At 54.0% G+C, this 27739-nt stretch overlaps 1 protein-coding gene across 1 annotated transcript; it reads right to left on the bottom strand.

Moving 5' to 3' along the window:
• Positions 1 to 623: 623 nt before the first annotated feature.
• Positions 624 to 25736, bottom strand: BTBD2 (BTB domain containing 2). The gene is made up of 9 exons (XM_051810662.1): positions 25109 to 25736; positions 18549 to 18668; positions 14969 to 15125; positions 11293 to 11398; positions 10366 to 10563; positions 6624 to 6816; positions 5027 to 5114; positions 3784 to 3930; positions 624 to 3301 (listed from the first exon to the last, which is right to left on the bottom strand). Exons 1-9 carry the CDS (start codon positions 25696 to 25698, stop codon positions 3140 to 3142), a joined length of 1761 nt encoding a protein of 586 aa, XP_051666622.1. The 5' UTR covers positions 25699 to 25736; the 3' UTR covers positions 624 to 3139.
• Between the last annotated feature and the right edge of the window lie 2003 nt (positions 25737 to 27739).

The following is a 27739-nucleotide window of genomic DNA, read 5'->3' as shown; positions in this document are numbered from 1 at the left end:
TCGAGCAGAGCGGCCGGGCCGGGCTGTCCCCGCTCCCGCACTCCCGTGCCGGGTGAGGAGCTCCAGCACAGCCAGGAAAGGGTGGGAAGCTGCTCCCAGCCCGGGGGGTCACGTTCAACACGGCCCCGCTGCTCCCTCGGGCGAAGGGCAGAGCCCCGGAGACACGGGAAGGGGCTGTGCCGATCCCAGCCCTCATCCCTGCTCCAGCAGGATTCCCTGCTGGGAATCCCATGGCAGGGAGCAGCCCTTCACCTACAGACCTGGGCCTGCCCCTACAAAGGCTGAGGCAGCTTTTAGTGCATTTAATTGTCAAGACCCTTCAATTAAGGTTAAAGAAATTCATTCATAAAAGAGACCAGAGAGTGCCCACCCCGGCACCATCCTGCTCCCTCCCCCAGACAAACACAGGATCCACCAGAGCCTCATCCTCGGAAGGTCTGGGCTCCCCCATCTTTGGGATGCCCAAGGATCTGGCTCATCCCACACCCCATGGAGGGGGAAGCTGAGGACCCCCACCCTGGGCTGGGGAGAAGGGCCAGGGGAGCCAGCTCAGCACAGACTCCCCCCTCCACCTTCCTTCCCTCTGATATTCCAGCAGCTCCTCAGATCACACAGAAACCTCATAAAGACAACCTGGGTGTCTTTATTGTTTCCTATTTACAAATCACAAAGCTGGCCAGAAGCAGAGTGTGAACACGGAACGAGAGCATCGGATACATTCATCAATAGCACGGAGGGGACGCCCCGCTCCGCTCGGAAGGTGACGTGGTACAACAGGATGGCTCATACTTTGGGAACAGGCATGTCCAACAGGGAATTACATTCATCTATCTACAAAAGCCAGAATTGCATCAAACTGCGGGAAAAGCCGTTAAGAACAGAAATTGCTCGGGTGTAGTTCAGAGTTTGACTCCTGTCCTTCCACTGCCAGACCTGCCCCGGGGGGGGAGGGCAGGAAGGTGGGATTTGGGATGAGAACTCAGGTAACAAAATAAGAGAACAGATGCTTCCAGGGAAGAGCAGCAGGGAGGGCACCACCACGGCCGGGCAGGGCCAGCCCACCCTGCTCTTCCCAGAGCCGAGTGCGCAGCTTTGCTCTCTCCAATTCCATCATTCCACTATTTCCACCTGCACCAGACGCCTCGAGGTGCAGGACCCAGATCAGCCCCCCGGGGAAGGCACCAACAGGGGCCCTGGGTGCCAGCAGTGATGTTCCCACCACCTCTGGGAGAGGGGCAGCAGCAGGAGCAGGAGCAGCTTATGTACATCCCGAGAGTGCCCGGGCTGTGAATCCACCTCACAACACTGTTTGCATTGCACAGTCAGGTTCAGTCACCAAGTCATGGACCCACTTGGGTTTTCTTCTCTTTTTTTTTTTTTTCTTTTTTTAAATTTTTTTCTATTATTTTTCAGTACTGGCCATATCAGAACCATCCCACTGGAGTCAGGCTGACAAGACACAGCTTGCACTGCGTTCCTGGAGATCGGGACACGCTCTGGGCATCTCTGGCAGCTGCAGGGGAGGAGGTGCAGGGTGTTCCCAGCACCCAGCACAGCCCCAGGACTGAGCCAGAGGAGGGGATCCCCTTCCCCAGCAAACGAGCACCAGCCAAGGACAACCAGGTTTCAAGTTCCAGCAGTGAAATCCTGTGGCAGGAGGGTGACAGGGCTCCATGTGATGGAGCAGAGCAGGGGGGCCATGAGGGGAACCTCAGCTCTGAGGCAGCACCACCCTGGCCAGTCCCACGCAGACTCTGCTGGTTCCAGTCCTGCAGCCAAGCTGAGCTTAATTCCAGCTTCCTTTGCAGAGCAGGGCAGGAAGAGTCCTGTGGTCTTCCCCAGCAGGCAGTGACTGTGGGGCTGCTCAGGCAGCCCCAGGAGCAGCACCCCCCCTTCCCCACTCTGGGGAGCAGCCAGCCCTGAACGGGTACAGAGGGGCATCTTCGAGGTCACTGAGCTCAACAGGGGATGTTGTGAGTGCTGCATCTCCCTCCTGGGCCTGCCCCACAGGCACTGGGCAAACACACTGGCACGGAGAACATTCCAGGTTTTCCTGAACCGTTTGGTCCGTCCTTGTCCATCTGCTGCGTTACCAGGTTCCAGGCAGGGGCACATCCAGCCTCTCCTCCTGCTCCCACCAGGGCAGGGCAGCAATGCACAGGAACAGAGAAAAGGCATGGAACCAGCAGGAGTGCCCAGGAACAGGGGACAGGTGAGGCAGGTGCCCTTCTGCTTCCACTGACAAACCCTGGTGGCTCTGAAAAGGACCAGCACAGCAACGACCAGTAATGACCAGTAATGACCAGTACAGGTGCCCTGTGCTGGGGCTGCTCGGGGGTGAGCTGAGCATCCCCCAGTGCCTGAAGCAGGAGTTTGGAAGCAGCACCACAGGGACTCAGGATGCAGGAGGGCCTGTCCCTTCCCACTCCACAGGGAGGTCACCTTGCTGTCACCAACTGATTGTCACAGATCAGGGAGAAGAGCAGGAAAACGCCGCAGTCCCTCCGGCTGTGGTCGGGTTTGGGGTCTCCCTCAGGACTATGTAGTGCTGGAACAGCAAAGCCTCAGGAAGAGGCCACTTTCTTCCAGTTTTGAAGGTGGCTGTGTGTGCTGAGGCTGCAGGGAGGGAGGGAGGGAGGGAGGTGCTGGGCACGGGCTGGCCAAGCCCCACGGTCTGGCCTCGCCTGCTGAGCTGGAGCAGAGGACGGGCCCCCAGCCCTGCCCGTGCCTGTCTGCAGGGTGACCTCCTGCCAAGTGAAACCACAACCAGAGCCACTCATTTCCTTGCTTCTGACTGGTGGAAAAGCATCTACATTCATTACAGTCCAAAAAAAACGCACGTTGTTAGATAAGGGTTAATCAGGAGGTGAGAAACAACAAGCCACAGACAACCTACGAATGGGACTGGGACACCAGCTCGCCTGGCACTGGGACACCAGCCTGGCTGGCACCGGGACACCAGCTCAACTGGCACCTGAGAGCAGCAGCAGCACTAGCACAAGGCAGAACATGAGCTTTGAAATGATTTCACCGAGACCTTTGGCTAGTGTGGCTCCAGTTGGTGTGGTCAAACTCAGCCAGAGATTTAGTTCGGGAGGTGCCGGGGGACAGTCGAGTCCAGGGCGGGCTGGGAGCAGCACTATGTGTAGAAGATGATCTCTGGGATTTGTCCATCCTCCACAGAGGTGCCGTTGTTGTTCCCAGCCGCGTAGCAGAACGTGAAGCAGGTTTTGGCTCCCGTTGTTGGGGATTCGTGGATCACTTTGCGCAGTCCTTTGGTTCCATAGTGGGAATCTGGACCCTGCGGGGTCACGGGAGACAAGAACAGGTCAGGGCCCTGCTGCTGCCCAGGCTCTCTGGGGGGTTTGGCCTCACAGCCTGGCCTGAAGCAACGAGCTTTGGAGACCTCAGTTCCTCCCTCTTGCTCCTGGATCTGCACCTCAGGTGCTCTGAGTTCAGTTCTCCTCTCTGTCAGAACTTATCACTAATTTAACCAGATCTCAACAGCTAAACATGAACCTTTTGAGGCCACTGCAGCAGGCTCTGGATTACACACCCCCAGAACTGACACCATAAAACACTTCCATCCCCTCCTCAGTGCTGTGAGACCAGTCACACACCTGCTCTGAATGCTGGTGGGGAAGCAGCCCATGGCAGCACCAGGTAGGGGATCACACCGACCCCCAAGGCTGGACCACAGGCCTTAAAGAAGGCAGAGCAAGGTCTGTGCTGCACTGAAGGCCCTGAGCAGCTGCCCCCCCACCCCCCCAGCCCACAGGGTACCTTTAGGGTAGCACAGGCCGTGTAGTTGACGTTGGGCAGGATCTCCACGGGCTCCTTGAACATGACACGGAAGGTGTTGGAGGATCCGTCGCAGCTGAAGCCGGTGTCGTTCTGCCCCAGGACCGTGTTACTGTCCGTGTGGATGATCTGCAGCACACGGGGCAGCCCCTCAGCACACAGCCAGAGCCTGCCCTGCCCCTGCACAGGGGTGTCCCTGCGCTGGCTGAGCCCCAGGGACTCCCCCTGGACCAGCCCCATCCGACTGCATCCATCTCTTACATCCCCCATCAGTGCTGTGACTCGGAATGGTTTGGGTTGGGAGGGACCTCAAAGTTCATCTCACTCCACCCCCTGCCATGGGCAGGGACACCTTCCACTAGCCCAGGTTGCTCCAACCCTGACCAACCTGGCCTTGGACACTTCCAGGGCTGGGGCAGCCACAGCTGCTCTGACACCTCTGATCTCGCTGGACTCGGGTCCCAGACCCCCCCTCCTCCCCCTGCCCGGCCCAGCACTGCAGGGCAGCTCACTGTGCTTGGATCCTCCTCTCCCAGGAGCTCAGGGCACCAGGTTGAGCCCCTGGCAATGCAGGGAGAAATGCTGACAGACTGTGCTGTGCTGGGGTGACTCTCCTGGGGACAGTCCTTCTCCAGGGACCCAGCCAGGGGTGACACATGAACCTAGAGACCCCCCTGAGCCACCCCAGTCTCTGCACAGGATCACGATGGACTTCAGAAAACTGAGTGTCCCTCAGCCCTGCTCATCATCCCAAACAGGGCCCTGGTGATGTGGGGCTGCACAGGGGCACTGCACAGGTCCAGCACAGCAATTCCTTTGTGCTCCTCCCTTGTGGAATCGTGGCTGCTCCACTGCATTTGTGCAGCCTGGAACCAAGTATTCCTGCAGCAGCCACCTACAGCAGGATCAGCCTGGCCTGCTCTGGGTGGGAGAACATGCACAGCCCCTTCCCCAAGTGCCCCCCAACTCCCTGAGATGCATTCCCAAAGCTGGGAGCAGACCTGGGGAGATGCTGCAGTGACGTGTGAAACGGGAGCTGTGTAAAATCGAGCACAATAATCCCCCTGATCCCAGTGCCCCATCTGGCCCTCGCTGCATCTGCCAGTCCCCCTGCCCAGGAACACACACAGTCCCCTCTGAACTTTGGATGTCGTTGCATATTCACCAAAATGCATCTGCCAGTCCCTACAGCAGCTGGGATATTTAAGGCAGTAAAGAGAATTACCTGTATGTTCACTTGGTAATCCGTTGGCCCGTGTATGGATCCGTATAATCCAAACCCAACTACAAATATCCTTTTGTTTACTGAGAACCTGCAGGAACAGAGCAGGGAAGTCAGCCCAAACTTGCCACCCCTGTATTGCTTCAGTGCAAGGTTGATACACAGATACCTTCACTTGTGTTGATTTTACACCTCTGATTTAATCAAACCCACCACAGATTTAAGTGCAACTCTTCCTGAGGGCTGAAACCCTCCACAGAAACCACCAGCTGTCAGCTCACACCTCATTTTGCTGGCTCATGTGAAACACAGACCTGCACAATCCCATCACCAAACTCCAGGGTCCAGGCTCAGAAAGTGCTTCCAGATTGTGGTGAAACATCAGCACCCCAAAATGCCAGCAGGGCACGGGCAGGGCAGCCTGGGAGTGTGGAGTGGTGCCCACCCCCACGGTGGTCTGTCCAGCCAGCACCACTGAAGTGCCACTGGGATGTCACTGCTGAGCACTGGACAATTGTTCACATGCTGCTGAGTGTTTGCTGCATTCCAGAGTTAACAGAGCAGAGATTAGGATTCAATCACTCCAGAGCACAGGAATTCCTGCTGCCCAAGGCAGCACAGACAAGGATATTCACCCACTACAGCTCCACCTTCTCAAGCAGCACAAGTCCCAGTATCTGCCAAGCTGCCAACAGCATTTCTGCCCCCATCCACCAACTCCTTCAGCCCTGAGTGTTTCCAGAACAAGCACCTGGGGCAGGCTGGAGCCCCTGCTGTGCAGCCAGCATGGAATATTGTACTGGAGCTGACCCTGATGCTGCAGAGGCTGAACTTAAAGTCAAACACAAGCTCCAAAAGGTCTCTGAGCGTTAGATCTGAGAGCAGGAAGTGTTGGGAGCTGGCAGCAGTTCCCAATCCCATCTCCTGTCAGGGTGATTGGATCAGAGGATCCAACCAACAGCTCCAGTGATGGGCAACAGAACCACCAATGAAAAGGCTTAAAAATTGTAAAGAATAACATGGCTGAGAGGCCCCTTCCACCCAAGACAAAGATGGATCAGGAAAGAACCAAGGCTTTCTGATCCCCTCCTGTCTTGCTCTCGTTCCTTGGCCACACAAAAAGCACCCTGTGCCAGCCACAGCTGCCATTCCTGTTCCCAGGACTGGGCTCTGCTGGTTCCCCACAAGCTCAGGTCTGAACAAACCAGGCATCAGCAGAAAGCACAGCAGTGTTTTATCCCAACCCCTCCCTCAAACAGGGGAGGTTACAGGGCTTCGAGAAGCCACCCTGACACTTCTGACAGAGCAGGGATGGAGCACTGGCTCCCCGGCCCCCCAGGCACAGGGGGAAGCCTGGTGACCCCATACATGCCCTTACAGCTACAGGAAGCCACTGAGGGCTTACTTCTGTCCTTTTCCAGAGGCTGCAGGGCCCTGTTTGTGGGAAACCTTTGCCAACAGAGGTACAAAGTGGCACCAACAGGCAGGGGATGCTTCTACCCAGCAAAACACTTTACAGGTGGCAGTCGGGCCTAGCACAGAGCGGGGGTTAGGGCTGGAGCAGGGTGAGGGCTCAGGAACACGGCTGTGAGGTGCTGACCTGATCCTGTCACTAGTCCCACTGTACCCCCAGCGGCTCTCGACCTGCTGGAAGCGGCTGATGCTGCACTCCTTGCCCCGCAGGCAGCACCGCGGCCGGTCGATGAACTCCACCCGCGGCTTCGGGTTCACGGTGAAGTGCAGGAACAGGCTCACGACCTCCCGGTCCGTCAGGATCCCCGACTGGGCAGGCCCTGCACAGGGGAGGGAGGGAGATGCCATCAGCCCTGTGGAACCACAGAATCCTGGGATACCCTGAGCTGGGAAGGACCCACAAGGTCCATCCAGCCCAACCCCTGGCCCTGCACAGACACCCCAACAATCCCACCCTGTCCCTCAGAGCGTTGTCCAAACGCTCCTGGAGCTCTGGCAGCCTTGGGGCCGTGCCCACTGCCCTGGGGAGCCTGGGCAGTGCCCCAGCACCCTGTGGGGGAAGAACCTTTCCCTGAGATCCATCCCAACCCCCCTGGCACAGCTCCAGCCCTTCCCTGGGTCCTGTCCCTGGTCCCAGAGCAGAGCTCAGTCCCTGCCCCTCCGCCTCCCCTCAGCAGGAGCTGCAGCCCCCGAGGAGTCTCCCCTCAGTCTCCTCTGCTCCAGCTGAACCAGCCAAGTGCCCTCAGCTGCTCCTCAGACCCTTCCCCTCCAGACCCTTCCCCAACTCCGTGTCCCTCTTTTGGATGTTCTCCAACTGCTTTACATCCTTCTTATACTGTGGTGCCCAAATCTGCACAACCAGAAGGGATCCCCTTGGGATTTACATGGGATTTACAAGCCTGACTTGCAGCTGGGAGTGAGCCAAAGCCCCATCACAGATGGAATTCCACCGGTGCATCAGGACATTAAAGCCCAGACAAACGTGCTGCCTGCCCTTTATCCACCCAGCAGTCACGGATCACGGAGCCTCCGCGTGGAGCACGGACATGGAACAGCAACTGAGCACCCAGCTCTGGGGAGCCCAACTGCATCTGGCTGCTAGGACTGGATTAAGAACCTAAAGCACGCAGCTAATCCTTGCTCCACTCTCTCTGGAGATGATAACACTGGCAAGAGACAGGAATTTCCAACATCCACTCCAATGGCTGAGACGATGGAAGCCCACGAGGGGCAGTGAGAGGGAATGTCACCCGCTCACCATCAACTCAAAAGGTTTAGGAGTGCTTTTACTAAGACAAATATTCAGCTCATGCCCTGCTTTGAGTCCCCCCTTCCCTCAGGCATTTAATCCACATCTTGCATGTTTGTTGCAGGACTCAGAGAAAAGGGCTGGTGGGTTTTAGCAAGACTTGAAACACATTCTCAACTTCTCTCCAGTAACAAGATGTTTTTCCAAAGTCATCACGGAATCACAGAATGGTTTGGGTTGGGAGGGACCTTAAAGCCCATCCAGTCCCACTCCTGCCATGGGCAGGGACACCTTCCACTAGCCCAGGTTGCTCCAAGCCCTGTCCAACCTGGCCTTGGACACTTACAGGGATGGGGCAGCCACAGCTGCTCTGGGAAACCAACTCAGTGACTCTAAACTCAAGCTTTGCAAACTACTTCAAACAGCTTCGAAAGTAAAAACAGCTAAAAATGAGTATTTTAGCCTAAGGTTTAAAAGCCTCTCTGCACCTCTATTTGAACAGAAACAAGACCACTGTGTACTGAAGCAAAAACAGCATTCAAGGTGGGGAGTAAATTCCCAGCTACTTGTTTGTCCAAAACTACTTGTAGGGGGTTAAATCCAGCTTGATGTTACCCAGACAAAACATGGTCCAAGGCTGCAATGGGCAGAGAAGGAAGAATTTAAGGAAGTCAACTGTTCACAGGTAAATGAGCTTTTGGATACTTTGCTCAGCAAAAATGAGCCTCATTGATCGTGTCTGAACTTATCCCAGGTTGCTGCAACTCACTTCTTCAACGTTCCAAATTCCCTGCTCTGGGGGAAGGGAGGGACACATTTGCCAGTTAAAACATCTTCATGCAAAACCCCATGTTGGATACCAGATTATAAAATAAACTGGTGAAACCAGTGCTGTAAAATTCCTTTTTTTTTTTGGCTTTTGAGGGGGGGGAGGGGAGAGGTTTCCCCCTCCTGTCACTGCTGTGATCACCACAGAAATCAGAGTCACTCAAACTCAGAAAAAGGACAAAGCTGAAAGAATTCCAAGGGAGTCCCTTGTTTAAGGAACAGCTGATCAGTGCAGCCTCTCAGGTTTGGGGGTTTTGTTCATCTTTGAGGTTAAAGTGGATGAAGAAAACTGAAAGAACTTCTCTCAAAGCACAGAGATGTGGCAGAGGCAGTTTGGGACAAACAGCACGGGGAAGGGCATCCCCAGCTCAAAGGCTTCAACCCCAAAATGCCAAAATTAACACATTCCTCCCAGAGAGAGAATGGTACAAAATCAGAAGGGTTGCAAGAAATGAGGTCTGCAGAAAAATGCAAAGATCTGCCTCCCTGACCAGGCTGCTTCTGAAGAGATCTACATCCCTAAGGCCCCATCACAGCTGTGGGGACCAAGCTTTAACACAGAGTTACTTCTTACTACCACCCCTCCTCAGGTGGGAACAGGGACACGAAGGACTGAGCAGCTGCTGCCATCAGCCCTGAGCAGTGCCCTGCTCAGGGACTCTGCTCCTTCCTTCACAGCACTGCAGCCTAAAACAAGCTGCAGTTTTGGAAATGGCTCCACTGTGTCTTTCAGCATGAAAACTATTCCAGCTGATTGCCAGCTTCCATCCCTGGGGAATCACCAGAGGATGAAGTCAAAGATAGCAGGCAATGAAAACAAAACAAAGCAGTCTTTAGTGAAAACTGTTAAATGATTTAGATGTCTTTGTGGAGCAGGATCTGAATGTAAACTTGAAAAATGCTTTGGGACACAGACTAAACAACACCAAGCCTTCAGCTCACAGGACATTTGGCAAGTTTTTTCTGATGGGGAGCTCTGCTCTGAATGGCAAGGCCTTCACCACTGTATTACAGGCAGAGGATGGGGAGAAACATCCCCATTCCTCTTTGGGGGCAGGCTACAACCAACACCAACTGTCTGCAACTCCATTAGCTTTGTGTAGCTGAAATGCTGGCAGGGCTTGGAAAGGGAAGCAGGTGAACCCCATTTTGCTGTCAGGTGAGTGGGGCAGTGACCATCCAACCATGCCATGAGGACAAACAACCAGCTGGGATCCCTCTGCTCCTCCCAGGGGAGCACCACAGGCTCTAAAACAAGGGAATGGTCATGGATGAAAACAGCATTTACACAGAAAATCTTGTAAATCAGTAGGAATGAATCATGGAATCCCAGAATGGACTGGGCAGGAAGGGACCTTAAAGTCCATCTCATCCAACCCCAGGGACACCTTCCACTATCCCAAGTTGCTCCTGTCCAGCCTGGCTTTGGACACTCCCAGGGATGGGGCAGCCACAGCTTTCCTGGGCAACCTGTGCCAGGGCCTCCCCACCCTCACAGGGAACAATTCCTTCCCAAAATCCCACCTAACCCTGCTCTCCTACAGCTTAAGGCCATTCCCCCTCGTTCTGTCACTCAAGGCCCTTGCCCAAAGTCCCTCTCCAGCCTTCTTGGAAGCCCCCTGTAGAGAGAGTGATGGGGGAGATTGTGATGGAATGGGGGCCGATGGGGGATAATTTCCTGTTTGATTTCCTACAGGATACCCAGAGAAAAAGCCCCTTTCACGTCACTTGACTCTCTGCAGCCCAGAGAAAGCAAAGCCCAGGGTTGCCAAACACGCCTCTGTTCAGTTACCTGCTGCAAACTCCTCAATAGTCATCAGTGGGAAGCGGATAAGGGAGAGAGCTTTGCCCAGAACCTTCCGCTTGTTCTCTGGAATCACCTGGAGCTGCTGCCGCTGACACTCGGCCTCGGACCAGCGAACCACGGCGTTGAAGAGCCGCACCTCCCGGATCCCCAGCGTGTCCCGCTCCAGCACCGCCACCAGGGTGTCTGCAAGGCACACACACCGACCCCGGTCACCGGGAGCAGCCCAGGGAACCAGGAGCCACCGAGCAAACAGCACCTCCCAAAGGGCTGCTGCAGCCTCCCAGGGGGATTCATCTGCATGTTCCATCAGCAGGGAACTCGCTGGAGCAGCAAACACAGCCCATTTAATTGGCACGTTAATTCAAGTGCAGGAGGATGAATTGCAACTTACTTGGATGAAACGAGCAGCCTGAGAGCCAGAAGGTGACCCGTGCCTTACCTCCACAGCCCGTCTCATTAGAGCAAGGTTAAAGTCTGAATTTTAATGTTCATTAACTGTGCCCAGCAAGTTTGGAAACTGCAGAGGATAATTAAAACAGCCAGTTCTCAGTTCCAAAAACACAACACCTTTTTAACTCCAAAACCTGACAAAGACTTGGGGAACGAAGCCAACTGCACAAAAAAAGGCAAGTTACGCCCACCCAAAACCTGCCAACATCAACACAGGAAATGGGCTTTGTGTCATGCCCAGAAAACTCGAGTTGCACCAAAGTAAGCAGATTCCGGGGTATTTCTGCAGGCAAGCCAGCAAGCTCTTTGGCACATGCCCTGTCTCCAGCCACTTCATGCCAGCGACTGTTCAACAGATTGCTCCAGAACAGCAGAGCCCCAGAGTGCCAAGAACCAACCTGTGACAACTCTGGAGACAAGCTGGTTCTGAAAGCAGGGCGGGGAGGGGGGAGCAGAGCTTACCCAGGTCGATGTCTGTGAACCCCTCTGCATTGATGGCGTCTGAGGTGTTCTTGTCAATGTTCTCCAGGCACAGGCTGGCCAGCTGGGGCTCATCAAACAGCCGGGCCTGCTCAGGGGACCAACACAAACAGCAGTCAAAGTTTGCATCAGCACCCCCCTCCCCTGCCAGAGCCCATCTCCATCAGCAATCCCATGCCTGACTGCACCAGGAATCCACTGGGCCTTTCACAAGCAGTTAAGCATGACAAGGCAAACCCTAGAAAATTCTGCTGTTTGGCAGCAGCTCTGGCTCAGCTGTGCATGTCTTCAGGCACGTCTTTGTTCCAGCGCTGCATCCGTGCAGGCACCAATTGTACTTTCCAGCACCATACTGACCATGTCAGCTGAGCAGGGGCAACTTTTACATCATTTTTATGGTTAGAAGAAAGCTCTGCCCGGTGACTCCAGGCCTGCTCACTCTAGGAATATGCAGAGACAGCTTATTCTGTAAGAACTGCCACACTGATCTCCTGTGTTAGCAAAAACACAGTGTCTGTGTCCCAGGGAGACCTGCAGCCCCGGGGGGGACACAGCCTGCTTACTGCATTTCCATGTTTTGCACAGAAACAGCCACTCTAATCCAGTTACCTTAAAGGATTCTCCCCAAAATAGGCTACTATTCCAAGCAAAGCCTGCACACAGCTCGGAGAGTTGCTCAGAATTTCTCTGCCCAGCTTCAGTGCTGCCACTCCAGATCACCCTGCACTGCCATGTGTTACCAACCCCATGCCCAGCATAAGCAGAAGATGAGCTGGAACACCCAAAAATCACTGAATGACCTCTTACTTCCAGTGCTTTGGTTTTGCTATTCAGGAAGGAACTGCCCTGACATCACACCTAACAAGAATACACTGGGACTTGAACTCACTGCCACAGACAAGGGTTAAAACTCGTGTTTTGGGCTGGGAATGCCACCACTCAGAAGGCACCTTTGAGCAGCTTCTGCTGGACCCTTGCTCGTGGGCTGCAGAGCTCAGCAAGGCCAAGCTCTGATGCCAAGACCTCAAGTGCAGAGAGCTGAAAAAACTGTATTTTCTCAGGGCCCAGGGAGGGTTCAGCAGTCGTCACCTGCTCCTGGGGCTGGAGCTCTGCCAGTGCCTTCCACTCCTGGCACCAAGAGCTGTGACTGACTCAGACTTTACTACTGTAGTGGCTCTTCTGACACGTGAGCACTCCCACTACGCCCACAGAGCTCTCCCCCACAGCAGCTCCAGGCAAGCTGTTCTCCTTGCTGATCAAAGTGACACTGGGATGTGGGGCTGGCATGGAAGAGGGTCATGGTCCCCCACGGGGCACAATCAATTAGAAGGGCTGTTTGCCACTGATATTTCTGCCAGAGATCAGCAGTTGCTGGAGATGCTGTTGGTGACACAGCTGCTGGACCAGCACACGGGGCAGTGACACCAGAGGGGGATTGGGGCTCTCTGATCTCAGGTCCATGGCCTTAAGGCTGTTGGGCAATGCCTTGTACAAGATCTATCTCAGGTCTGTAATTTACTGTGCAAGCTGTTGATCTGGTGCAGTAAGAGAAGAAAATAGGCAGACTGTCACACTGAAGGTCCAGACCCAAGAGCACTGTGAGAACAGATCCCTTCAGTGAGGTGCCTCCTACAGCCAGTCATGGAGACACCAACACGTTTCCCAAAGCACATCAGCCTCAAATCTCTTAGAGACCTGATATAGAGCAATGGTGAACATAAACTAGATGAGAGTCACCACTGATCATCAATCACAATGGATGAGTCACAAGCAAAAGGAAAACCCTTCCCCATCTGGCATCTCAGCTGCCTCAGTGCCAGGCAGTATCTTGGTTTTGTCACCTGAAAAACAAGGGCACCTTCCTCTTTCACCAAAGAAGGACCCTTATGACCTGTAAGGAAGTCCCCATAAACCTAAATATTACCTTGCCAAAGCTGCAAACTTGGGTGCAGAGACTGAGCAAGCCACAAAAAAATATCCCTGCAGAAAGAACAGCCCCAAAAGCTGACACCTCCAACCCTCACGAGGCAAAGGCTAGTGTGAGGGATCTCCCCAAAACTGCAGCCCCAGGGAAGATCTCCTCCCAGCTCTTGGCCAACAGCTCCTGATCTTTGAGTCTGCAGCTGCTGAACCCAAAGAACGGGAGAGCTGCAGCCAAGGAGTTACGATTGTCCTACCACACATCAGATGGGAGGGCAGACCTGGCTGCCACTGCCCACACAAGAGCCTTTAAGTCCTGAATGTTCCTCTGGGAAGTGCAGTATGGATTTCCCCCACGTCCTGGAGCTGCCTCACCTGTTTATGGCAGGTGGAAAAGGGCCAAGTTAAAGAGGATGTGTGAGGAGGGACGTGGTGTGTTGCAGCAGGAGCTGAATCCAAGCAGTGATGAGTGTCTACAACAGCAACGTGACATGGAACTACTTTAAGAACTTGATCCAAATATTTAAACTCAAAATAAAATCCCAGCCTAATCCCCAGCAAAGAGCTCAGCCATGATTGCTTTGGGCTGACACTGCCTCAATATCTGCAAAACTGCTGGTGTAGCACTGCCACCAACACGGTGCCTGCAGCCAGAGAGACACTGGGACTCCTGACACGGGGGGGATCCAGCAGACAGGAATGCTGGGCAAGCCAGGGCAACCCCTCAGAGTCAGACCACCTCAGTGTGCTGGGCAGCTGGGAAAACAACTCTGCAAGGTTTGTTTCACATCAGACTCCGTGGCAGCTTTCCTGAGCTGGCTGATCAGGAATATCCCTCCAGGGCGAGTCTGGTCAGCCCATTCCAGAAAGGAAAGAAACCTGCACATAATGCCCATGTTCCCTGTTCCTACAGCACCCAGGGCAGGGTGCAGTGCCACAGACACTGCCACACAGGGGACAGCACTGTGGGTGCCACCAGTATGCCACCAGCTGTCAGCACAGAGGGAAAAGTGGGGCTGGGAAACGGGAAGGATTCTCATTTAATCAACCTGCACACAAAGCCTCATCTTCTCCAAAAGGAGCAAAGTTGCAAACACTGTCTTCTAGTTTGCTGCTTCAAGAGTCCAGTGGAGGATGGAGGAGCCCAACCCTCACAGAACAGATCAGACACAGGGGCAAGAGGATGTGCAGCTGGTCCCACAGAGAGCCAAGGACACTGCAGGTCTGTGCCTGCAGTGCAGGAGGGTGAGCAGGGACAGGCTGAGGAAGAGAGCACCTCACTCCTCTCTGAGGAAAATCAACCAAAGCACTCATGAAAAAGTTGCTTTTTCTTCCACTTCAGGGGAAGTGCTGCACAGAAGTCCTCTCCAAGGAATGGCTGAGCAGCCACACACAGCACTGAGAGCACACCAGTCCTGAACCTGTAACACAGGGAAATCCTCTCATCCCACTTCTCTTCCTGGTAGATGAACTCTCTCCACCTTGTTAACTCCATGCCCAGTTCACACTCTGGAAAGAATCACCTGCCACAGCAAAACAAAGGTCTGAAAGAGCAGCAAGATTGCTCTATTTTATTACTCCTTGCAAGAACCTGCTCATCAGCTCTGGACTCCTGTGAGGAAGAATTCCAACTGCCCCAGAACTGCTCCATTTGGGATGACCAACTTCGTAACACTCATAAAATTCCTGTTTTCCTGCTGTGCTGGACCTCCCTCCAGGCAAACAGCCCCAGACTCACCTGTGTTAACAGCATGAAGGCGTTGTCTGCTCGGAGGTTTTTTTTCAGGAACTCCACACAATGAGCTTCCAGGGCTGGAACTGCGTATTTTTTAGCTGTGTAAAGTGTTGTCATAACAGTCTCTGGTCCAATCTGAACTTCGTCTGAGTAAAGAAATCTGAAACAGGCAAACAAACATCACTGTGGTGGACTGAGGTAACAGAGTAAACCCCCTGCAACTCACAAAAAACATGTTTGTGCCTCTGCCTGTCATCCTGGCCCCATTCCCTGCACCAGGGAGAGGGAAGGGTTTCACATCCTTTCCGCTGACTCTGGTTTACCAAGGAGAAGCTTCTTCACCTATTTTTTTTTTTGTAACAGACACTTTACAGTATAACTTTCAATAGCTGGTACACCTTGAACTGCCTTCCATCCAGTGAGTTCTGACCCTCCACTTACACCAGGCTAGAACAGTCTCTGGCCAAGTGCACCCCTTAAAATTCACAATTTTGGCTGTTCAATTAGGACAAAAATCCAACCTCCCTTCAGAAGAGGAGCTCCATTTTACAGTACTAATTCAGAAGCACTCAGAAGCACCCAACATAATCCACCTACTGCACCTCAACTTTCTCCTCATCACTTTATGGATCAAACCATTCCATTTCATTGCAGAGGTGTTAAGTACAGCTCACAGTGTGACCTCAGCATAAAGCAAGAGTTAATTACAATGAAAAACAAGAGTCAATTGCAATGAAAAACAAGAGTTAATTGCAATGAGAAACAAAGGCTGCCACGCTGAAGCAAAGCACAGCCTTCCCTGCCAGGCCAAAACAAGGAAGTACATTCATACTCCATGGAAAAACAAAGGCAACCTGACTGTGCTCCCTCACACCTGAGCACACTGACCAGAGAGAGCAGGAACCAACAGGCTGAGCTCAGTGAAACCAGTGACACACTGGTGTTAGTCCTAATCAGAGAATCCCAGACTGGTTTGGGCTGGAAGGGACCGTAAAGCCCATCCAGTGCCACCCCTGCCATGGGCAGGGACACCTTCTACCATCCCAGGTTGCTCCAAGCCCCGTCCAACCTGGCCTTGGACACTTCCAGGGATCCAGGGGCAGCCACAGCTGCTCTGGGCAACCTGGGCCAGGGCCTCCCCACCCTCACAGCCAACAATTCCTTCCCAATATCCCATCTAACCCTGCCCTGTGTCAGTGTCAAGCCATTCCCCCTTGTCCTGTCTCTCCATCCCTTGTCCAAAGTCCCTCTCCAGCTCTCCTGGAGCCCCTTTAGGCACTGGAAGGGCCTCAAAGGTCTCCCCAAAACCTTCCCTTCTCCAGACTGAGCAGCCCATGGATGGTTTTTGTTCACTGTTTCCCCTTTAACCAGTGGAGCATTTGCCAGTCAGGATCTCAAAGGCACAAAGCAGAGATGTAACATTAAGTGTGTTCACTGTGCTTGGCATTCCTGTTCCATGGGATATTTGGGAAACTCCAGCCAGTTCTCCTCCTGCATTTCTCTGAAGGGACACAGCAGCACATTGTGTGGCCACTGCTCCTGGAGGGCTTTTCCAGCGGGAGGCCAGGCAGGATTCCCATCTGCAGCAGTGGAACTCCTGCTCCTCCAGCCACAGAGGGCCAGGGTGCCATTCAGGGAAGCACAAACAGGGATTCACAGGAAGGGAAGCACTCTCTCTGCTGAAAGCAGCTTTTGTGCTGCTCCAGAGCATCTGTCAATAGCAGCATCAGGTTCATCAATGTATTTTGCACACATCCCCTCCCAGCCCCATTTGCACTGAGCAATCCTTTTTATTCCAGGATTAAAGGAACACAGTGGATCTAAACCCAACTATTTATTTACTGCAATGACTGTGTGTTTCTTTTTGCATCATGTTAGTATTTCTGCTTACAATAGTCCAAACAGTGTGTGCTAAGAGGGACAAGACAGGCCTAAACTGTGAGAAAGTGTACTATCAATTTAAAAGAACATTTAGATTATAATTCCAGACAACCAAAAGTGTTCTTATCTTTGGGTTACCTTGAAAACAATAATAATAAAAAGGGATCTCTTACACAGTTACTGCAGACCTGTTAAAGGCCACTAACCCACAGACACCATCAGGATCTAGCCCCCAGACGGGACCTTCTGCAGAACATCCAGGATGGGCACTGTGTCCAGGGATAAGCTCCTGATCCTACAGCATTAGATCATGGCTTGGACCAAATCCAGAGACACGTGTAAGGATCAGCTGCCACTCCATATCAGTGTCTGGAGGGGCTGGTTTCACTCTGGGAAGGTTCACACCAATACTCAGTCACCCTCCTCCTGGAGTGCAGCACCCAAACCTCCCCTGGCACTTTCAGCTCCAAGCACTTTAAAACTGACACTTCCAATTCCAGATTTAAGCAATCCAAGTGTCACTGGACCATGGGCACTGCTCCTGCACTGCAGGACTGCAGGACTGCAGGCTCAGAGGTGACCCACACACCACTTCTGCAGAAACCCACCTAAACTCATCACTTGGGGGCTCTTCTGAAATCAGTTTAACCAAGTGCTGAAATCTCAGGGAAACAACGTGCCTTTTGCCTCTAATTCACTTGCTATTTGAGCCTCCCTAAGATTTAAAGATAGTTACTAACCCTGCCCTCCAGAGAGATCCACCTGCCTGACAGTCACACACCAATTAGAGGGATTCCCCACGTGCTGCTCTCTGATTCAAAGGGAGCCAGAGGGGAGGGGGCTCAGGGCTCCCAATTATTTCTGGCCTTTCATTCCAGCCAAGATCAATTTTAAAATATTCTCAGATAGCACAGGCACGACCAAAGCACTGTCTGAAGGTAAAGCAAAAAGTGTGCCAGAGCTATATATAGTCACTGTTCCCAATGGGAAGCAAGCAGGGAACGTGTCAAGAGCACAGGACTGGAAACCCCTGGAAGTAGGTTACAGAAATCCTATAGAACCAGGACAATGCCTTTCCAGCATCCATTCAGGATTGCTGGTGGATGTTGTACAGCACCAGCCAAGCTTAAAGGAATTGGTGAATAGGATGTTCCAGCCCCTTCCTCCTCCTCCTTCCCCAGAAACACACACTGGAAATGTAAATTCCAATCCAGCTCTCCAAAAGAGGAATAAATCCCACACAAAGGGTGAAACCACATGGAATGGCTGACATGAATTTTATACTCCTGCTTACCTGTTAGAACTTGCTCATAACCTAAACAGGCTCCAAGTATTTGTAACTTACAGAGCTTTCAGAGGATCACTTTTCCTTTTCCCCTCTTCTCCCAAAGAATTTGATCCAAATTTGATTTGGATCAAATCAAACCAATTAATGAACAATAATTTATGAGACAATGGCTGATATTTATATATATATATATATATATGTGCAGTAGCACAAAAATAGTAAAAGTCTAGTGACTTTTACCCAGAAAAGAGAGATTTAACACCAGCATCAACCCTTGAACAGACCAAAGGGCATTTTATTCAGAAAGTCAACCATCTCCACTCTACAAAATAGCTCCTTGCTTTCACTAGAAATTGTTTTTTCCACAGTAAGTCCACTGCTTCCCAGTTTTCCTGTACTTCAGGAGCAGCTTACTTGAGCAGGGCTAGGAAGGCAGCAGGCTCCACGTCAGGCAGCTCGATCTCTGTGGAGGTTGTGGCCATGCCACCATTAAACATGGCATCGAAGACAGCACTGCCCACAGCCAGCACAAACCTGGAGAGGAAAGACAAAGGAGCAAAAACCTGATGTTAAATCAGAGTTATTTAAAAACAAAACAAAAAAATCCCAGGCTTGCTGCTAATGCCCAAAGCCACCCTCAGGGAAAGCAAATCGTTCCTAGAGCTGAAGCAAAAGTGTTTTGCAAGAGCAGGGAGTGCCAGGCTGGCTGTTCCTCCACTGCAAAGCACCAAAGCTGCAAGGAACTCCCTTCTGAGCCCTGTCCCAGGACACAGCACAGCAAAAGGTCCCCAAAGGCCAGATTTTGGGCATCATGGAACAGAACACACATGGTTGCTTTGCAGCAGGCTACAGACTGCCCCGAGGCTGAGAAGCTAAAAAAGAGCAAAGTTCACAAATTCAAGTTCTTCCAGAGCCCAAGTCGTGGTGCAATTCCCCACAGTCACCCACTGGAAACCAGACAACCTCCATCCTCCTTCCTCCTCCCCAGGGACACATCCCTGGGGACAGCAGGGCAAGCTCCCAACACATGACATTGCCCTGGCAGCAGAACTGGGAGCTGTGGGCCCAAGAGGAGCCTTCCCTGGCCATGTTGCTGCCTCCAGCCCTGCAAAACCTGCTCCAGACTTGGCCCAGAGGGCAGAGCAAACCCCCACCCTGGGGTGCACACCGACCCTCCCACACTGCTGGGAGTTCACGTGGTAGTTACTGGGGAGAGACAAGTTACTGGCCCTGAACAAACTGGAAGCAGGAATTTCCACAAACCAGGTTTGAGACCAAAAGCTGTATTCCAGCACTCCCATGAGAACAAGATGATTCCCTCCCTGCTAAACACCAGCTCCTGCTTTAGGAGGAAGCCCAGACCTGGGCTTCTGGGGGGCCTGTGTAAGTTTAAGTTGCTGTTCCTGCTCTAGGACTGAAAAAAGCCGTTCTGAGAACCTTCACTGCTTGAAAGTACAGGGGTGAGTTTTTGCCAGAAAATTAATCTTACTCCTGGTGTCTGCAATCCCACAGCTCCCTGAAGTCAAACCCAGCCCTGGCTACAAAGGTGTAGGGAAGCAGAAGGTGACTGCAACAACTTCTCCACCAGCTAGGAAAAGGAAGGAGCTGGAACATTCCAGGCTCTTGCTGCAGCAGTTTGATGCCCACTTCCACAGAGAAGGATCAAGAACTGTGGGCAGAAATCCATACAGGACAGCAGGCACAAGGCAAAAACCTCCAGCACCTGTAGCCCAAGGAAAGTCCAACACTAAAGGGGAATTCCAGTCAGATTTAGTACGAAATGACCTTTGAAAAGCAGGAAATTTCCATTTAAACAACATTTTTCATTTTCTCGCTTTTCACTCCCCTGCCATCCAGAGGAGGCTTCCCATGGACACAATGGAGTGAAGCCCCATGGATGTGCCAGGCTTGTGTGCTGTGACAGTCTGGCTGCTGAGCTGGTTGTGTTGCTCCTGACGGGCTCAGGGAGCTGGGCACAAACCACAGCGGTTACAAAAAAGCACACACGCGCATATTTCCATCAAACAAGCCTCAAGAAAAACGTCAAGAACAAATAAAAACCTTCCTCACAATACCAGAACTGCCAGATGAAACAAAAATCCTCGTCCCTCCAAGAGCAGTGATGGTGGCGGGACAATCGCGAGCTTTGTTCGCTACCCAAAATTAACATATATTAATGGAACTCTCCAATTTTCATCTTCACAGCCAGCACAGGACAGGTCCTCAATGAGCAGGAGCTTTCAAAGCTATTTGAAAAGGGCATTCATTTAAAAAAACCTCTCAAATGTTTGCTTTCCTTTCACTCTGGGACAAATCAGTCAGACTTTGTAAACGGCCGAGCCCTAACGGGATCCCAGGAGGGGCCAGAGAAACACAGGGTTCCACATTTGAAGTTCTCTTAAAACATTAAGAGAGCACAACTAATATTAAAAAAAAAATCCCTCTGTCTTCAGAGTGTTTTCTTAGTTGTCCTGAAAGGAACATTTGGAGCTGCTCTAAAGACACTCCAGGAAAAGCAGGGATGCACAATCCAACAGCCTTCCCCAACCATGCAGGTCTGCAGGAGGAAGAGATGGGGTTTGCTTCAGATGGGAGAATTCAACAGAGGGTTATTTAAAACACTCTGGTGGCCAAAACAAGGTGGGCTCCTGAAAGGATGCAGAGAAATCAGCAGAACACAGCAAAAGAAGCAAGAAAGCAACACCTGATCTCTCATTGCCTCTGCACGTGGAAGAGTCAAAGCACACTGACTTTCAGCAGCAAGTCACAGGAACTCCCATGAGGTTAATACTTTGAGTTGGCTCCACAAGGATCCAAAGCTGATCCAAAGAAGGATGGTTCCTACCCAAAATCTTCACTGCTTCATGTTCACCTTGGCACCTCCACCTGTCACCTGGTTTGATGTGCACACCCCGCACTCCTGCTCCCTCTCCAGGCACTATGGTAACACCAACAATACAAGAAACCACTCAGGAACCACAACAACCCCACCACTGCTGTGCCACCTCCCTCCTCCATCCACTCCTCTGTGCAGAAACCTTAAAATATCTGTTCCAGAGGAGCTGGCACAAGAACAGAGCTCAGTGAGACCATGGGTGAGGAGGGGTTAATGAATGATGATCATCTGCTGGCTGCAGAGGACGGAGAGCCTGGGGAAAGGAGCAGGAGGCAGGTTCAGAAGCCCCCAGGAACAGCCCTGCACAGGAGCTGAGCTGTGGGACACCTCAGCACACGATGCTGCAGGCACTGAGAGTTAATAAGGGTCCAAGAAAAGACAGGATGAGCTCAGAAGAGACTCCTGGAAACAGCAGCCAGAATCCTACCCAGGCTGTTCCCAAGCTGTAGATCTCCCAGGCTGGAGCACACACAGGGCTGCATCACCACACACTTGCCCTGTTCCCTTTCAGGCCCTGTTTTCTGGCCAATTAACAAGCTTCATTATGACACCCATGCAGCTCCTGGGTGACGAGGTTTAGACATTTCTAATCTCATTGATGTCGTGCTTGATGAAGCAGATCTGGAAGAAAAAAAACCCCTTCTCCCCTCCCTGCTGGGCCTAATCAGTGTGCTGACCTTGGCCACGTCGGCACTGTGAGGCTTCCAGGCCTGGCCTTGACGTGGAAAAAAATTAAGGCCATTCCACCTTCTTCATGGTTGATTCAGCAGCAAGAGGGAACGAGCTCAAGGCTCAGAGACAGAGCCTGTCCCAGGGCAGGCAAGGAACTTCCACAGGGTCTGGAGCCTCCTGAAGATAGACAACATCTGATCTTCTCAGGGCTGCAGATGCTCGGACAGGAGAACATTCAGTTCAGCCCAGCAGAGGCACTTACACCGTTTATCTACAAACTGAGCTTTCACACACAAAATGAAGGTTTGCTCATAGTTGCTCTGCGAGGTTTCTACTGTCTGTCTCTGCAGCTTGATATGAACTGCTGAGCCACTCAGACTGGTTCAGGTTGGAAGAGACCTTAAAGTCCATCCAGTCCCCTCTCCTGCCATGGGCAGGGACACCTTCCACCAGCCCAGGTTGCTCCTTTGATCCATCCTGGCCTTGGACACTTCCAGGGATGGGGCAGCCACAGCTGCTCTGGGAAACCTGTGCCAGGGCCTTCCCATCCTCACAGAGAAGAATTCCTTCCTGATTTCTAATCTAAATCTCCCCTCAGATTAAAGCCATTAACTGAACGTGCCAGGCTCGCTCAGAAACACACCTGAAACTCCAGCTGTGTCAGAAACCTCCTCCCTGCACCACCATGTGTGGACAACATTGCCCACACCTGCTCAGCACACAGCACAGAAACACCTCAACCTGCACACACTGCACCCCTGCTCTGCTCCATCCCAGAGCAGCCTGGCCAGCAATGCCCTGCACCTCCACCCCCAGCAACCCCCTGCACCAGCAATGCCCTGCACCTCCACCCCCAGCAATGCCCTGCACCAGCAATGCCCTGCACCTCCACCCCCAGCTCCCACAGGACTGTGCCCCTCAGATTCCTTGTGCTATCCAGTCTGCTGCCAAAGCCCTCCTGACACCCCGTGCAGCTGGCTGGAAGGTGACAGGGAGGATGTTGCAGTCCCGCTCCTCAAGGCACCACGAGGGGCTGTCCGAGAACCCTGTTGAGGATCTGTTCCTCCTGCAGCCACACCTGGGACACAGCCTGGTCTGAAAACTGGCACAGGAAAAGCAGGCTGCAGAAACACTTCCCTGAGAGCTGCATACTATTGTGCCAGGGGAGGTTTGGATTAGATATTAGGGAAAATTTCTTCAGAGAAAGGGTTGTGAAGCAATGGCACAGGCTGCCCAGGGAAGTGGTGGAGTCACCACTCCTGGGAGTGTCCAAAAAAAACGTGGGGATGTGGGTTAGTGGTGAACATGGTGCTGGGTTGACAGTTGGACTGGACGATCCTAAACATCTTTTCCAACCTTAACAACTCTGTGATTCCATGATTTTATGATTTCAGACACTCAACACCAGCCCTGGTCACTGAAGCCAAACGGTGCCTCTCAAATCAAATCCAGCAACTCAATTCCAGCACAAAGCATCTTCTGCTGTGGGGCTGCTGGGGCTGCTGCTTCTGGGCTTCTGAGCACAGAAGGGGTCTGGGTGGTTTTATTTTAAGCTCTCTTGTTTCTGAAATAACCACGGTACTTCAGGAATCACCAGGATATCCCAACTGTAACATCACACAGGTGAGTTTTACTCACATCCATAGAATCCTTAGGTGGGATGGCACGGCATGACACACTCCATTCTACCCTTACCACCCAGAGCACCAGATGGATTCCAGAGCAATTAAGCAGCATCTCATTTTGGGGCCAATATTATTATTATTACTATTATTATTTTAAAGCTTCATTTATTTTCCATTTATCTCTGGGCTGAACATTGCCCCTCCCCACCCAGCAAGCCCAGTTGTCAGGACAGGAGCAAGCTTACTCAAATACTAATTAAGCTTCAAATTATAAGAGAGCAGAGCTGACACCCTGAATGCTCAAACCAGCCTGGAACAAGTGTGGTTTGTTCTGAAATCGAGAGAAAAGGGGAAATCTGAAGGGGGAACTTCCAGGAACGGGAGTGCTCAGGAGAAATGTGATAGTTTGAAGATGTTTGGAGCAATGCTCACTTTGCCAAACAGCACTTCCAGGTACACCAAGGACCCTCCCTCACCCCAATTAAAGCAGGTCCTGTCTCTGAGTGAACAGCTCTTGCTCAGGAGGCCCTTCCCGGGGCGGTGGGGAGTGGGTGGCACACATGGATCCTCCGGAGCTCCCTCCCTCAAGGAACCAGCCCAGTGTCAATCAGCCACATCAGTTCTGCATCATCCAGGTGGAGGCGAGTCCCAGCTCCTCTGAGCTGCAAACTCCTAAATGGCAGCTCAGCCTTAAGCCTTAAACTCGAGGGGTTACTCAGGCTCGGGTGTCATTCTCAACATGGCTCTTTATAGTGCATTAACCCCCAAAATACAAGGCTTCGGGAAAGATTCAATAAAGGTTATTTCAAAAACAAAATGTTGTGGCAGAAATTTGGGCTCTCAATCATTGCCCTTTCCACCCCCGATTCTCTCCCCGATCCCTCCCCCTGTCAGCAGGGATCAGGCAGTCTGGGAGACTGTTCCTCCTCGCCTCCACTACCCACAAAACCAAGGATTATTTCCAAGCGAGATCCAGGGATTTGGGGTTTTCTGCACTGTGCCTGCCCCACTCACACCATCCCTCCAGGGAAAACACTCTCGCCCCAAAACACCAGACCCATCCTCGGGCTGGGACCGTCAGGAGAGACTCGACACTGGGACAGATTTGAGGTGACACTGACCACGACGAGGGCCAGAGTCACCTCTCAGGGTGCTGGAGAGCAAACTGGGGGGTCCCACACTCCGGACCCGGGTGCGTATCCCCAAGCAAGGGGATGAAATGTGGGATGCAGTTTTCCAATCCCACTTTCTCCCCTCACGAAGGAGGCACAGAGCCCAAACCCTGCACCAAACCCAAACCCTGTACCCCTGTACCCCCCTCCCTGCCGGGGCATCACCCCCCGAGGGTGCAGGGGAGCCCCCACACCCCAGCCGTGGCCCTCCTGGGGCATCTCCGAGGGGCAGTTTGGGGGATGAAGGACGATCCCTGAAGAAGATGAGAGACCGTGCCCGGGGGGCAGTTCTGAGGATAAGAAGGCATTTTCCTGAGGAGCAACGTGGGGGGGCGACGGGAGCAATCCCTGAGGGGCAGTTTGGGGGATGAGCGGGTGATCCCCGAGGAGGGTGAGGGGCGATCCCTGAGGGGCAGTTTTGGGAGATAAGAGGAGGCAATTCCCTGAGGAGCAACGGGGGGGAGGGAGGGGTGAGAGGACCCCCCCATCCCGCAAGGTCATCGGGCCGCCCCCCTGCCACCCTCCCGAGGCCCAGGGCCACCGGGACCCCCCGCCCTGACCCGCGGCCCCCGCACTCCCCGCTCCCCGCGTAGGGACCCCCCGCCCCACCTGTGCGCCGGGATGCGCTGCGAGCCGCGGCCCTTCCCCACCAGGAAGTGCACGTCGCTGAGCACCTCGTTGTTGAAGAGGAACGCGAACCGCTCCTGCACCGTCGGCTTCGTCGCCTGCCAGTTGTACACCGGCTCCCGCTGCAGCGCCCCGCCGGCACCGCCCGCCCCGCCGGCCGCCCCCGCCGCCCCCGCCGCCGCCGCTGCCGGGCCCCCCGCGCCTCCGCCGGCCGGCGGCGGGTTGGCGGCGGCGCCGCTCTGGTTGTAGGTGAGGCCGGGCGGCGAGGCGGGCGCGCCGTTGGTGCAGGCGGCGGCCGCGGCCCCGTTGCCCGGCGGGGGCGGTGGCGGCTGCGGGCAGGAGGAGGAGAGGCCGCCGGGGCCGCCGCCGCTCCCTCCGGCCGCCATCTTGTGCGGCGGGGCCGCGGGGGCGGGCGGCGCGGGGCGGCGCTGCAGCAGCACCAGCACCAGCAGCGGCGGGCGGGACACGGCGGCGGGCGGGACGGGGACGGGGGCGATGGTGGCGGTGGCGCCGATGGCGGTGGTGCCGATGGCGGTGCCGGCGATGCAGAGCGCCGGGCAGCAGCGGCGCATGGGGCGGGCGCCGCCGCCGGCCGGGCACGGAAGGGGGGAGCGGCGGAGGCGGCGGCGGGGCGGGGAGAGGGCGTGGGGCGGCGGGCGGGGCCGGGCGGGAGCGGAGCGGGGAGAGCGCGCGGGGGAAGGATGGAGGGAGGTGCGAGGGGGGAGCGAGGGCGTGACACCGAAAGGGGCGAGCTTTGGGGAGGGTGAGGTGCCCGAGGGGCAGTTTGGGGGATGAGGGGGCGATCCCTGAGGAGGATGAGGGGCCATCCCTGAGGGACATTTGGGGGGGTGAGGGGCCATCTCCGAGGGGCAGTTTGAGGAATGAGGGGGCAATCCCTGAGGGGGATGAGGGGCCATCCCCGAGGGGCAATTTTGGGGATGAGGGTGCATTTCCCTGAGGAGCAACATAGGGGAATGAGAGGATCAATCCCTGAGGGGCAGTTTTGGTGGGCGATCCCTGAGGCGCAGTTTGGAGGATGAGGGGGCGATCCCTGAGGAGGACAGGAGCACATCCCTGAGGGGAAGGCGCCAACTCTGAGGGACAGATTTAGGGATTAGGGGGCAATCCCTGATGGGAATGAGGGGCCACTTCTGAGGGGCAGTTTTGGGGATGAGGGTGCATTTCCCTGAGGAGCAACATAGGGGAGTGAGGGGATCAGTCCCTGAGGGGCAGTTCTGGTGGGCGATCCCTGAGGGGCAGTTTGGAGGATGAGGGGTGATCCCTGAGGGGGATGAGAGGCCATCCCTGAGGGGCAGTTTTGAGGGTAAGGCAGCATTTCCCTGAGGAGCAATATAGTGAAGCAATCAATCCCTGAGGGGCAGTTCTGGGGGGAAAGGGGGCGATTCCCTAAGGAACAATGTGGAGGAGTGAGAGGAGCAATCCCCGAGGGGCAGATTTGGGGATGAGGGGGTGATCCCTGAGGGTGATGAGGGGCTATCCCTGAGGGGCAGTTTGGAGGATGAGGGTTGATCCTGGAGGAAGAGTAAGGAGGTGATGATCCCTGAAGAGGATGAGGGGCCATCCCTGGGGGACAGTTTTGAGGACAAGGAGACATTTCCCTGAGGAGCAACATGGTGGGGGTGGGCAAGAGGAACAATCTCTGAGGGACAGTGTGGGGTGATAAGGGAGCAATTCCCTGAGGAGCAATGTGGGGGAGTGATGGGAACAATCCCTGAGTTGTGAGGGGGTGATCCCTGAGGAGCAGTTTTGAGAGATGAGGGGGCATTTCCCTTAGGAGCAATGTGGTGGGGGGCACAGGAAGCAATCCCTAGCGGGAAGTTTGGGGGACAAGGGGGTGATCCCTGAGAAGGACAAAGGCTCATTCCCGAGGCCCATTTTTGTAAGAAGAGGGGGCAGTCCCTGAAGGGGACTGAGGGAGTGATCCCTGAGGGACAGTTTTGAGGGATAAGGAGGTGATTCCCTGAGGAACAATGTGGAGGAGTGAGGGGAGGAATCCCTGAGGGGCAGTTTGGGAGACAAGGCACAGGCTCCTCATTTCCCTGAGGAGCAATGTGGGCAGTGAAGAGGAGCAATCCCCAGGAGGCAATTTTGGGGGATAAAGGGGCCATCCTGTGAAGGGAGTCATTCTGGCAAGGACGAGGGGTGAGGGGGCCCAAAGAGCAGTTTGTGAAGGGATGAGAAATGGGGGTGGAATTCATGGAGGGGAGGTTGGGACTTGTGGGGCTGAAGGGGGTCGGTGCTGGGGGTGAGGAGCCAGGGAGGTTTGGGTTGTGGAGAGGGGCAGTGGGTGGGATTGGGGTGGAGGGGAGGCTCTCCCTCATGCTCTCACAATCCAGCAGACCCAGGGCTTTGCCATCCCCAGCCCTGCTTTGTGCCCAACAATTCCTCACAATAATTAGCTCAGAGTTCCTGACTGCTGCTGCTGACACAGGCCTGGAGCACCACAGGGGCACCACATCACCAGGATCGCCATAGGTATGACCCTGCCCAGAGCAGGGAGCACAGCTCTCCCCGGGACAGGCTGATCCCTCACCTGGGCATGCCCTGCTGCTCCCCAGATCCTCCTGGATCTGCTCAGCTGGTGTGTCCCCA

Source organism: Manacus candei, unplaced genomic scaffold (assembly GCF_025592945.1).
Source record: "Manacus candei isolate 608988 ecotype Guabito, Panama unplaced genomic scaffold, ASM2559294v1 h1tg000078l, whole genome shotgun sequence".
NCBI lineage: Eukaryota > Metazoa > Chordata > Aves > Passeriformes > Pipridae > Manacus > Manacus candei.
Note: the sequence above shows the minus strand (reverse complement) of the source record. Positions and strands in the feature narration are given on the sequence as shown.